At 37.2% G+C, this 12,794-nt stretch overlaps 1 protein-coding gene across 1 annotated transcript; it reads left to right on the top strand.

Annotated features, from left to right (window-relative positions):
- Positions 1 to 1,722: 1,722 nt before the first annotated feature.
- LOC112803285 (protein FAR1-RELATED SEQUENCE 5-like) lies at positions 1,723 to 4,638 on the top strand. Its single transcript, XM_025846790.1, has 5 exons — positions 1,723 to 1,917; positions 2,972 to 3,023; positions 3,135 to 3,864; positions 3,961 to 4,361; positions 4,583 to 4,638. The coding sequence occupies exons 1-5, from the start codon at positions 1,723 to 1,725 to the stop codon at positions 4,636 to 4,638; spliced, it is 1,434 nt and encodes a 477-aa protein (XP_025702575.1).
- Positions 4,639 to 12,794: the final 8,156 nt, after the last annotated feature.

Here is a 12,794-nt window from a genome sequence, read left to right as displayed (position 1 = left end):
TATTAATTAATCAAGGATAATAAAATGTATGATCAACGAGTTAAGTGAAATTGAGAATGATGAGATGAAACATGAATTAGTATCGAGAATGAAAATGATAATTATGTGAAATGATTGAATATTTTGCGCTTGGGGATATTATCTCCCTCATGTCAGCTTGGGGTATTATTTTTTCCATGTCACCTTGGGGTGTTCTCTCTTCTCCCCATGTCAGATTGGGTCTCCACCCATGGATATTATTGAGTTTTGGGTGTTCTCTTCCCCATGTCAGCTTGAGGATCCTCCCCATGACGTTTTTTTTAGCTTGAGGACATATCGGGATGGCTACGTAACCGACAGTTGATATCAACAGCCATAGGACAGGCATGCATCATGTGCATATTGTTTGAATTGCTTGCTTGTGAATTGTTTGGGATTGCTTATGTGATTACAATCTGCTACTTGTTATAATTGTTATCTGTATTACCTGTAAATTACCTGTGTTTGCCTTGTTTGCTTATCTGTCTATGCATATTCACCGGAGATGGAGGAACGGAGGAAGGATAGAAGGGTCTAGTGTTTAGGTCGAGTTTTAGTTAAGTTTCGGAACCCTTAGAAGGCCATCTCTTATGGTTTCTATTTAATATCTTAAGCTTTATAATATGATTGTCAGCGTTCTAGGATTGCCTCTAGCATTTCCAGTACCTTATATCTTATATGCGTGGCACCTTTACCATGCTGAAACCTCCGGTTCTCACCCCATACTGTGTTGTGTTTTTCAAATGGAGGTCGAGAGGCTCCTCGGTAGGCATCTGGACTTCTGAGGCGAAGTAGTTCCTAGGTTTATTTTGATATATAGCTTATGTATATACATATACTTAACTTTCTCCGATTGACTTGTTATTTTGTTCCTTTTAGAGGTTAATAGAGAGCTAGGGTTTTATTTATATATTTTGGGCTTTGGGATGTATATATGTATGTAAATATTCTCCGGCCAGCCTTGGTTTCTCAGGCTGAGTTAGGAGCTTGTTATTATGTATCTTTTTGGCTATTTACTCTTAATTTCTGTTTATATTATGTTCGCTAACTTTCGGTTTCTTCGCACACAAGTTATCTCATTTTCTGAGCGTTGTGATTTTACTTTGCGTTTTTGTTTTATCCGTTTTTCAAAACTTCTAGTTAAATATCTTTTTTACTATTAATATATATATATATATATATATATATATATATATATATATACACATTTGGAGGTCGTAATACCTTGCTATCTCAATCTTATGACTTAAGCATAAGATTAAGTGTGGTAGGGTGTTACATTATATGTTAAGTTTAAGAAAAAAAATTAACATAAAGGGAAAGTATGAGGAGACAATAGCCTTATTGTACAATACATACAATGGGGGTTTAATTGAAATTAAAAATAAATCGTGGGTTGTTAATTAATTTTCTATTATTTCTAATTTGAAATTTGAAACAATTTTGAATTACCCTCAATTATAGAATTAAATCAACGAATTAGGTTAAACGGAGAATCTCCACCCCGTATAATATCCTCGACGAGTAGACGGCTGCCTTATGCATACCTTTCCACCGTCCAGAGTAGCCCACTGCCCAGCAATGCGTCCTGTTGATCTGTTTCCACCTTCCTCAACGATCAAACCGTCCATCTCCAATAACAATTAACCACTCAGCGCCGCCCTCATATCCGCACAGAGCGTAGCCGGTTTTGATTCCTTCACAATGGCAGAATCACACGACGAACATGTTTCAAGCGATGGTCCATCTTTATGCACACCAACTAGGAGAGATTCATTAATGGAGGTCGATATAGTTGAACCATTAGTTTGTCTTCCGTCTGACGTTGCAGAAACTTTATCAAACGAACAAGAAAACTTAGCCGGCGATGTCGTAGGCCACGGTAACAAGGCGAACAAGGTCAGCAATTAGGATCCTCAACTTCTGCCATGGATGTTTATTTTGCGTTTAATTTTTTTCTTTAGTCACAGTGTAAATGAGTTCTTTAATTGTATGTTTATTGAAATACGCAATTCTAATCGCACCAATTGTAATCGCAACAAATTTTATGATTGTTTTATATTGAATATTATGATTACATGGATTGAGGTTTAGGTGAAATTAATTAATCATTTCATGCTCATAGGATTATATCCAGGAAATATATTTCATGTGGGTTTATGTGTATGAATATATGCTGTTTTCATGTTTAATGGCCTCTTTATTTGCTAATCATCCTATTATGGGCTTATGTGCTTATATAAAATGATGGATAGCAAAATTTAATTTGTTTGTATGCTTATATGAATGAAATCAAAATCTATGGCGTGCGTTTATTATCCCTACATGATGATCATTCAATTATGGAAAATAGATAACCATACAGTGATGCAGTGAATGCTTCCTGTATTTGCAACATGCTAACCATGGAATGCTTAGATGAGTCTTTTAATCATGTAATGGTATGTTTATATGCTCATTGCGTATTTTTTAGTTATATGCTCATATGCGTGTTCATATGCTTTCTGCATATTATTTTATTATTTTTCATGCTTATAGGATTATATGCTTATGTGTATCCTAAATTTGCATAGATTAACCAATTATGAAGTTATTTTAGTGGTTTATAATGAATGGTGTGCTCATGTTCCTCCTGCATAATGAAGAAAAGAGTGTATGTATGTAAATCTATATGAAAATAATTTTGTTCATGGAGTGAAAAAAGAAGCCACTAAAAGATGATACAGGCCCTTAAATAATAGCTAAAATGGAATAAATAATTGTAGTACCATCCTTGTTATTTCCATGCAATTATTTTTAAGCTAAAATGTGTATGATGATTAGCATGATTTCTAGTTGCTGTTGTGTTTTTAGTGCTTCTGTTTCAGGTTTTATTTACATAATATTTAATAATTTTATTATTACATAATAATTTTATTTCCTTTCATATATTGTGTTTCTTTCGGAATTATAGGCCCTACAACTATCGGATGTTATTGAGGTTGGAAGTGAAGAGATTGAGCTTGGTGACGAGATTTTAAAATCTACTTTAATTTTTTCTAGTCATAATTCGCATGTTTCATTTGGTCAGCAATGGTAACTCTTTTTTCTAAAATCATCTAAATTATAGTTACCAGATCATGGTTGCCTTCAAGAAGACGAGATATCAATAGTTGCCATGCGGTTTGCGAAGTTAGAGATGGCTAATGACTTTTATGTTACCTACGCCAAGAAAGTAGGATTTGCAACTAAGATACGTACGACAACATATGACAAGATCACAAAGATACCCGTTAACCAAGCTATCCACTGTAATCGCGACGGAATTCGTGGGTCTCGTGTCAAAGCACCAATACGGAAGAATACAATTTCTGCTGCTAGGTGTAAGGCAAGGATATATGTCACATTTGACAAAGACATGCAAGATTGGGTTTTGTTCAAGGTTGACTTGAGGCACTCCCATCCTTGTTCAGCAAGAAAGGCTGTTCACTACCATGAATATAGGAAGCAGAGCATGCATGTGAGGTGCGTAATCATGAATAACGATGAGGCTGTGATTCGACCAAATAAGACATTCCTAGCTTTGGCAAATGAGGCTGGAGGCCCGTCTAACCTGGGATTCTCAGAAAAGGATTTAAAAAACTATATAACAGCGAGGCTCCGAACTAGCAACGTGAATGCTGATGTCAGGGAGATGATGAGCTACTTTATGAGAATGAAGGACATCAATCCGAACTTCTTTTACGCGGTGAAGCTGGATGAAGAGTGTAAATTTAGGAGTGCAGTATGGGTGGATGCAAGGTGTAGGGCGTCGTATGAATACTACGGAGATGTCGTGTCTGTTGATAGCACCTACAGTACAAACAGGTATGTATTAGTTAAGTTGGTGTTTGGTTCTTTAGTTGGTAAAACTCTATTCGATCGTGATTAGCATTTCTTATGTCCGGTTGGTTTTTCTTGTAGGCATGGATTACCGTTTGTGTCGTTCGTTGGGGTTAACCATCATGGTAGGTCGACCCTCCTCGGTTGTGCTTTGCTGGGGAATGAGGAAATTGCAAGTTATGAGTGTGTTTTCAGCCAATGGGTGAAGTGCGTTGATACTGCTCCACAGCGTATCATAACCGATCAATGTAAGTTCATTTACCGTGCGATAAAAAATATTTTACCCGACACACGCCACCGTTGGTGCATCTGTCATATTACGAAGAAGTTACCTTTCAAGCTTGGGGGTTACCACTGGTACAGATCTTTGTATGATGACCTAAACGACATTGTGTGGAACTCTCTGACTGAGGAGTCATTCGAAGATAACTGGACTGATTTTATAGATGAGTACAACTTACATAACAACACATGGCTGTCAGGTTTGTTACTGTACGACTACTCCACATGCTTTAATTGCAATTATTCGGCATCTGGATGTTTAGTTTATTAGTTACTGTGGATGACAATTATATGGATGTTTATTATAGTATACATGTGGATGTTTAATTTATTAGTGATTGTGGATGGTCATTTCTCAGTTGTAGTAATATGTTTGGTGTAAGGTTTCTATGTTTAAATTGGGATTCTTTATTTCTTATAGATCTGTATGATGACCGACGCATGTGGGTCCCGATATACTTCAATGGTGAATTTTAGGCTGCCATGAGGAGTACGCAAAGAAGTGAGAGTATGCACACATTATACGATTGATACTTACACAGTAAAACTAGCTTGGTTCAATTTGTTCACGAATATGACAATGTGCTTGGAGTGAAGGAGTAGAGGGAATTGGAGGATGATGTGGCAGATTCAAGGGGTGTTATCCCTTGTGCAACGAGCTCGCCTATTGAGAAACAGTTTCAATAAGAGTACACTACCAGCATGTTTAGGGATGTTCAAACAGAGTTCATAAAAAAAGGCTAATTACAGGGTCTCTGTTGTTGTTGAAGATGGGCCATCGGTGTGCATCAAGGTGGAAGAGGAGAAATTAGTCAACGATACTATGATCTGCGTTCCGTACGATGTACACTTTGATCGGTCCACACAGGAGGTTCGTTGTGAGTGCAATCTGTTTGAGAGTTCAGATGTGTTGTGCTATCACTGTCTTGAAGTTTTCCACTTGTATAAAGTTTACAAAGTACCTCCTTGTTATATTCTCCCTCGATGGAGCAAGAAAGTAAAGCGCAAGCATACGTATGTCAAGAGTAGCCATGATGTCAGTCGGTCGGATGAGAGTCATGTTGCATTCAGGGGACTTTGTGCACACTTCTATAATATTGTTCAAGAGTTCGTCGGTGACGATGATGAAACAGCATTGCTACATGCTGCTTTGGATGAAACAAGGACCAAGTTGGCAGCACACTGTGCAAAGAAGAGGTCCGAGACCGTGTCAGAGATCCACACCAGCTTTGGCTCACAGAGTTCGAATGACATTGGTGTTGATGACATCCAAGGCCCATCGAAGGTCGCCACAAAGGGCAGGCCAAAGAATAAGAGGCTCGGCGCTGCCCTTGAAAAGTCCTTCAAGAATCCAGCTCGGAGGAATCACAAGAAATCACCTCCGGTACATGTTTGGCTTTATCTCATCTTTCTATTTTTATTTGGTATAGTACGATGCAAGACCATAACTGTTTGCATTTTTCTTTTTTTTTTTGGCAGGTGATTTGTCCTCACGCTTCGCATGATGTAAACCATCCTTCTGTGGTTGGTCAGAATGTTCCCGAACAAGTCGGTGGTTTCATGTCTTTGTTAAGCTCCTTCAACAAAAAATAGTATCATTTGGATAAGGCTGTCATAGTGTTTATCTCGTCATATTTGTCTTTAAATGGTCCATGTTAGATTTAAGGTTTGTCGGCTGTTGTGAAAAAGTCTATATCTTATTAATTCCAAGAACCATTTTTTCATTTGTGAGAATGAACCATTTTGCTCTTTTTTTTTTCGTTTAGACTTAGTCCACAATGACTGTATTTCATGGTTACTATGTAAGTTACGAGATTGTTTAATCAAATACTAGTTCATTTCTACATGCTTTTCTTTGGGTACGTAGTAATTCGTGCTATACAATCATTTGACGTTTTTTTTATCGAACAGAGTAGATGTTCAATTCTGTAAATAATCGGATGTTCATTTTCACTCTGGACATGGATGGTTATCCGTTGCCACGTGTGTGCAGCAATTGGTTATTATGGTCTATTTTTTGACAAAGTTACATTGGATGTTCATTACAATTGGGTTTTGGATGTTTAATTTAGCTATTTTTGTGGATGGTTATTAATCACTTTTTAACCACTTGTTTAGTACTAACTTTTTTAAAACAACTTTTTATAACTCCGGGAATCTAAGCTGCAAAAAAAGATGGATCCTTTTAATGTAGAACCAATAAATCCTTTTAATGTAGAACAAAAAAAAAGTTTCTCCTGGAATCATGTCATTCTAATGTGGCATAAATAAATCCATAAGGATATCAACAACGAGTAAAATAATTACAACATGGTATTTCAATTCTCCTTAGATAAACATAAGTAAGCAACTTCTTCCTCCTTTTGTGCATTGCCCCTTCGGTAATCCTTCTGCACGTTCAATCAATGACCTCATGCTAGGTGCAGTGTATGGTGTACTAACTTCCTTCTTCTTATTCCGTGGTGCATTGCGCCGAACAGGTTTAACCTTGTGTTCCAATAACGAAATAAGCTAGTGGACTAATGCATTCTGCGGGCCACAAATAATGTCTAGCATCAACTCCATCTGTATGATCTGAGTGAATCCTGTGGGTAGATTCATCAGTTGGTTTAGTATTAAGAACCGTTATAGTGATATTTTTACAAGATCAATCATGACATTTACGCAAATGTTTATTTAACAAACCTCATCCCATTCGTAAAGTTCACGATCTTCAGAACTTTCCATGAACTTAATGACACACATGCCACAGTCGAAGCTACAGGACAATAAAATGCTATTGCAATTAGGTTGAGAAAAACCAAGTTACATGGTACGACACATTTTGAAATGAAAACTAAAAAAGTCTCAAATTTGGGTTATAGTTTCATCTCACTTGTTCGGTTGCTTTGGAACCCTCGCGTATGAACGAGCTAGGCCGTGTGTAGTCTGAACGAATGCAGGAATAGCAATGCTTGCCATATCCTCACATAGTCTCCCCTCAAAATCATGGAACGAACATAGTCGAGCATAATGATATCGACTAGAACTGTGTGGCTGTATATTGATTAAAAAAATTATGGTATCTTACCACATATGCATCGAGCTTTATTCATTTATCATCTTCTGGTGCATAATGCAAACTGTCGAGAATAAGTAGGCGCTTTGCAATCACATCAAATGCATATACCCACCAATGGCCCCTCCAACAATAAAGAATTAACCACTGCAGCAAGCAGTACATATGAAGAGATTTTTCATGTGCGAAAAAAAAAACAGAACAAAACAAAACCTATTGATCTCATTCGACCATTCAAGAACCTGAACATTCTCAAATCATGTGACAACCTATTTCCAACAGGTATTTAAATACAAAACAGCAACTCACCCATTTTCTCTTTGCTGCTACTACTTTGTCAAAGAACCTAGTATCATCACCAAAGCTTGGGCTAAGACCATCATAAATTGGTGTCACACTGTCCATAAATGATTCTAGACTACCATTTTTTACCAATATGCCTGGACACACGCAATAGAATTCTCGCTTGAATCTAGATGATTCAGTGTCGTTGAAAGAATAGCACATCCATTGAATTACCTACACAGAGTATTCAGCAAGTGTAATTTAAACACCGATATAAGGATATGGAATTAAAACACATGCTTAAGTTTATATACTTATACAGCTGTTGACCCAACTGCGGGGTTTCAAGGTCCAGAAGTCCTTCCTTTGTAACATCATGTAGTCCCGCCCTTCATAGGAAGCTAAATCTTGATTTCATCCAACGATGGGTTAACTATCCATGTTCTTATTTGTTTCTCCTTAGTCTTTCCCAACTTTATTTCTCTTATTCTTGGATGAATTGAATGTATTGGGGACGAGATTGGAGTCTTTTCAAGCTGAGTTAAACCAAGTGAAAAGCTCGGTCTACCTGGACTCGGTGTATGATAGGGTGTTTTTTTGGAAACACCGTTTGCAGGGGTTGCATGATTATGGCTTTTGTTTGGTGCCTCTGTTCAACATTATTGAGTACTTGCTCAAATTCAGGACACTGAACGATAGAGATGTCAAATTCGCTGCAAATGAATGCGACATGAAGTTAGCTAAAAGAACAAGTCATGCCTAGCTAGACGGTTAATCACATGGCATGGGTGTGAAAAAATAAAGAAGAAAAACATACAGCAAAGTAATCAATAACCCACTAACCGGTCAAAATCATAGTCACTGAGCTGTACATGTGGTGCTGGCGGTGTGTGTGGAGATCCATTTTTGAGGTCATTTTTTCCTTCTTGATGACTTTCATGATTGCTGTTGAACACTGGATCTTCTTATCTTGCACCATGTGGCGGAGGGAAGCGGCACATGGTCATCATCAACAGATTCCGGGACTATCGATGGTGCAGCAGTGCTTCCTGAGACATTTTCTCTTGGAATTTCTATTTTGGTGCCTTGTCTAGATCGGCTCCTACAGAGAATCAACTTTCTCCTCGTACCAATCTTGGATTGCTGTGATGTAAATTCATGCATATCGTCATTTAAATCAACAAACAAACAAAATCCTACTAAAGTGAACAACCAAATCGTTCTAAAGTGAATACCCAAAAATGTTATAAAGTGAACATCCAATTCAAATTATCACATGAGCTATCATACAGAAAGCAGATCACCTTATCCATCTCCTTATAGCTTGGCTGAGATGTAGTCTTGCCTTGGGTAGACAGAGATTGCCCAGTGTCCTTGTAGGGCCTTTTATACCCTCCTTTCTCGTTAATTGCTTTACTTGAAGACTGTTTCTTATGTTTTTTCTCTTTCATTGAATTGTTAACTAGGCAACCTTGTGTTCAACATGGGACAACAAATAGATGGAAAAAACTAATGTGAACTTTAAGGCGCAAGGGAAAAAGAACAAACTCACAATCGTTCATCAAAACTAACCATCTAAGGCCACACTATATTGAACATCCAAAACCCAACTACAGTGATCATCCTCAATTACAACCACACTAATCATCACTAGAATCTATTTTCACACAATCAATCAACTAAGCAGCCCCATCAAGCAATTTTTCATACATAAAAAGCCATCCAAATAAATTAATCATAAGTTATCTATCCAATTCAGATTAGAACCTAATTTGAGCAACCAAAATCCTCCTGTTTAAGTAACAAACTACACTCAAATAAAACCTTAATTACAATAAGACACAACAACTGTATTCAAACAAGCTTTCAACATAAAAACATGTAAATATCATACACGGTCATTGAATTCAGCTCTCCCAACCGTTCTTTTATAAACACCATATATCAAGACAAGCCATACAGCCATATAATGAAGTTACTTTACAATTTTGTAATCGCAAAAAATATGATAACGATCGACCATCATATCACATAAGTAAGGATCCAATTAATTGAGCTCACGAGCTTTCATAAGGAAAGCAAATCACCTTTTCTACCTTCCTACAGCTTGGATGAGGTGAAGTCTTCCCTTTGGTAGACGGTGATTAGTCAGTGTCCTTGCGGGGCCTTTTACACCTTCCTCTCTCGTTAACAGCTTTACCGAACAATGTTTCTTTTGCTTTCTCTTGTTCCTTGCATTTTTGACTATGCAACCCTGTGTGTTCAACATTTGGGCAAAAAAGAGATTCCAAAAAATCAATGTGAACCGCCAATTGCATTTTTTGTTCAACTAGATTTTATAAAATGCATTATTAGAGATTGAACATGTGAGATAACGTGGTCGGCCTTCTTATCAAGTTCATTAGTGGTCCACTCAACAATCCAGGGTTTGGGTACTCGACATGCATGCAACGGACCATGCTTCAAGCGCTAAAAGTACAAAACCTATAGAGAAATAACTTAAATTTTAGGAATTACACCTACAGTCGTACATTGGTTTTAAATTAAAGTAATTTATTGCATTACCAGCAACACGAACATGCACCCGCCGCATGTTTCCCTATTCTCATCTTAGAATTTCCTTATCGCATCCCGCATCCACTTTAATATGTGATACGGCCAATGAAACCTTCTAGGGTTCGACACATCTAATATTGGAGGGAGGTGCCACGGAGAAATAGTTTGCTAGCTTGTGGGGTTCAGAAACATCTTCAAAATAAACCATGATAAAGTATCTTCTAAAGCTCATCCTCTGTTGCTCAGTCTCCATTGGACAAGCAAAGACAAACTCACGCAGTTGGCTTGTTGTTTTCTTCTGAAACACCCCCTTAATTGCCATATGCGATGGATTTTTTTCTGCAATTCTGGGATTGGGTCGCCTGCGAGGAACGGAACAGTTTGCCACAATCAGTATGTATCAACAACAGAGAAAGTAAACTAGGCAGAGAAATTTTTACATCCTACATAACTAACACTAACCATGAGAAGGTATGCCAAATACATTGCCAATAAGTTCGGCGCTAATGCGAATGTCCCCTGCGTCCACCATGAGCGTGTTTGTGTCAACGTCATAAGCCTTGGCTAGTTAGAGCATGATGCTTTGTTTCACATGCCATTGTGGTACGCGGCACAGGAAACCGAATCCTATGGCCTCAATCTCGTCCAACTTAGCTTGCTCATGATGTCATTCCAGGTGGGTAAATAAGTCATTAATGTAGCATGGTGAGCACCGCGTCTCTACTAGTTTCTGTTGAGCAAAACCAAAAAGGATCAGAATAATGTCATAAAAAAATATGTTGATTTATTGATGTAATCTGTTCAATACCTTTTTACTCATCTGAGTTTGACTTCAGCCGGTATAGAGATTGATTTGTTCGAGCAGCGTGGTAATTTGCTCAAACAATAGTCCCCCTGAAACCTTTCAATGTTAACTCTTACAGAAGCAGCAGGTGACCTCCAGCCAAATGACATAAATAAAATCATGATATTACTTACCAATTGATGTAACCTCATTTATTGGAGCTATATGCCACGAGAATATAACACTGATGCATTGAGTCAGATAAGAAAATATTGGCATCAAGGATTAAAACCTAATTCATGGAAGATAAACAAATATCAAACCTCAAAACTTCCCGTTAGTTGTTGACATCTATAATTAGGATGAAAAACTAATTCATGAACACATATATCAACAAATTCACAATATAACTGACCATCCACACACTTAACTAATGATCAAAATAACTATGGGCCATGTCTATCAACCACACCAACCATCCAATTACCTATCAAAAGGACTACCCAAATAGTTTTCAAATATCACTAACAAACAAAGACGAGGAGCATAGCCATCAACTACAAGCATACCAATCATAAAAAAAACTACTTTCACACAATTCATGAAGTGGAGAGCTCCAGATATTGTTTTCTTACTTCACAAGAGGGCATGCGAATAAATGATTCACAAAAAGCTATTCACTTCAGATTTACTCCGACATAAGCATATAGAATTGAAATTTTTATTTAACAATCAACAATCATACAAAAACCAAAAGATAAAATAAGCATGTACATTATAAACAAGACCGTTTAGAAATTATAAGATGCACCAAAGACACATTTATGGTTTCATTCCTCTTCCTAGCACAAGATTCAGCGACGGCACTTAACTGTTTATCAATAGGTTGGAACAAAGATGAAATATACATGTTTCAGGCCGAATCTAAAAAGCCATCAAACAACACAACGAATACAAACATATAGAAAGCAAACACCGTGATATCAAGTTGTATAAACCAATATGCATGTAGTGAGAATTAGTATATAAGGAAAACTAAACAAAGGGGATTCACCTACTAGCAAGTTAGCATGCTTGTATTGTTGAAAGCCTGAACCTGAGATAGTGTGGTTGATTTACTGCTTCCTGAGGCACAAAAAAATACTATTGTGTAGTTATCCGGCTCATGTAACAGGAAGTAGGATTTAAATAGATTAAAGAAAAAAAGTTAAGCTTGTTTTGCACAAAACAGCATGATATAAAGGTGCATCGCAAAGCCACCAACACTTTCCTTTGTCCATATAGCAGACATTACCTGGTTAGAGCCTACTAACTACAATTTTTTCGCTCAGGTTTAAAAATTAGAGGGTCCAAGCCTGAGAATAAAATTATTTTAGTGTTATTACAACGCAATATCATAAAGATCAGGTAATTATTTGGTTACAGTGACAAGAGAAACATATTTGGTATCGAAAATTGTCCAAACTATAGCAAAATTTCAAGACTAACCATCCAATATCATAGTAAAGTAACCATCTGAGATAATATCAACGAAGATTCAACAATGGTCAAGCAAGTTAACGTCAACTTAGATGCACATGGTCCACACAGATACAGACAAAAAAAAAGAAAAAATAATTTAAACTGACATGAAATCAAAACCAACAAACTTTTTCGTCCTTTTCCCGCGCTAAAGTTAAATCATCATGAATTGCAACAACATAAATGAACTATCTACTCCACAATCTCTGGGATGCTACCATCTCACCCAAAGCTTTCTCACCATGGTTAATCACTCATATCATCAACAAAATCTATCTATTATACAACATGCAACAGCGATAACCCTTGCAAAAATGAACAACGCCACATACTTACCTTAGATGGTTAGGATCTTTCACTGGTTATGTTAGACGTTTTCCCTGTGACGAGCACGCGGTTGGTTTTCTCGGATCGGATGTTCAGCTGCTC

This window comes from Arachis hypogaea, chromosome 5 (genome assembly GCF_003086295.3).
Source record: "Arachis hypogaea cultivar Tifrunner chromosome 5, arahy.Tifrunner.gnm2.J5K5, whole genome shotgun sequence".
Taxonomy (NCBI): domain Eukaryota; kingdom Viridiplantae; phylum Streptophyta; class Magnoliopsida; order Fabales; family Fabaceae; genus Arachis; species Arachis hypogaea.
This window is presented reverse-complemented; position numbering and strand designations above follow the sequence as displayed.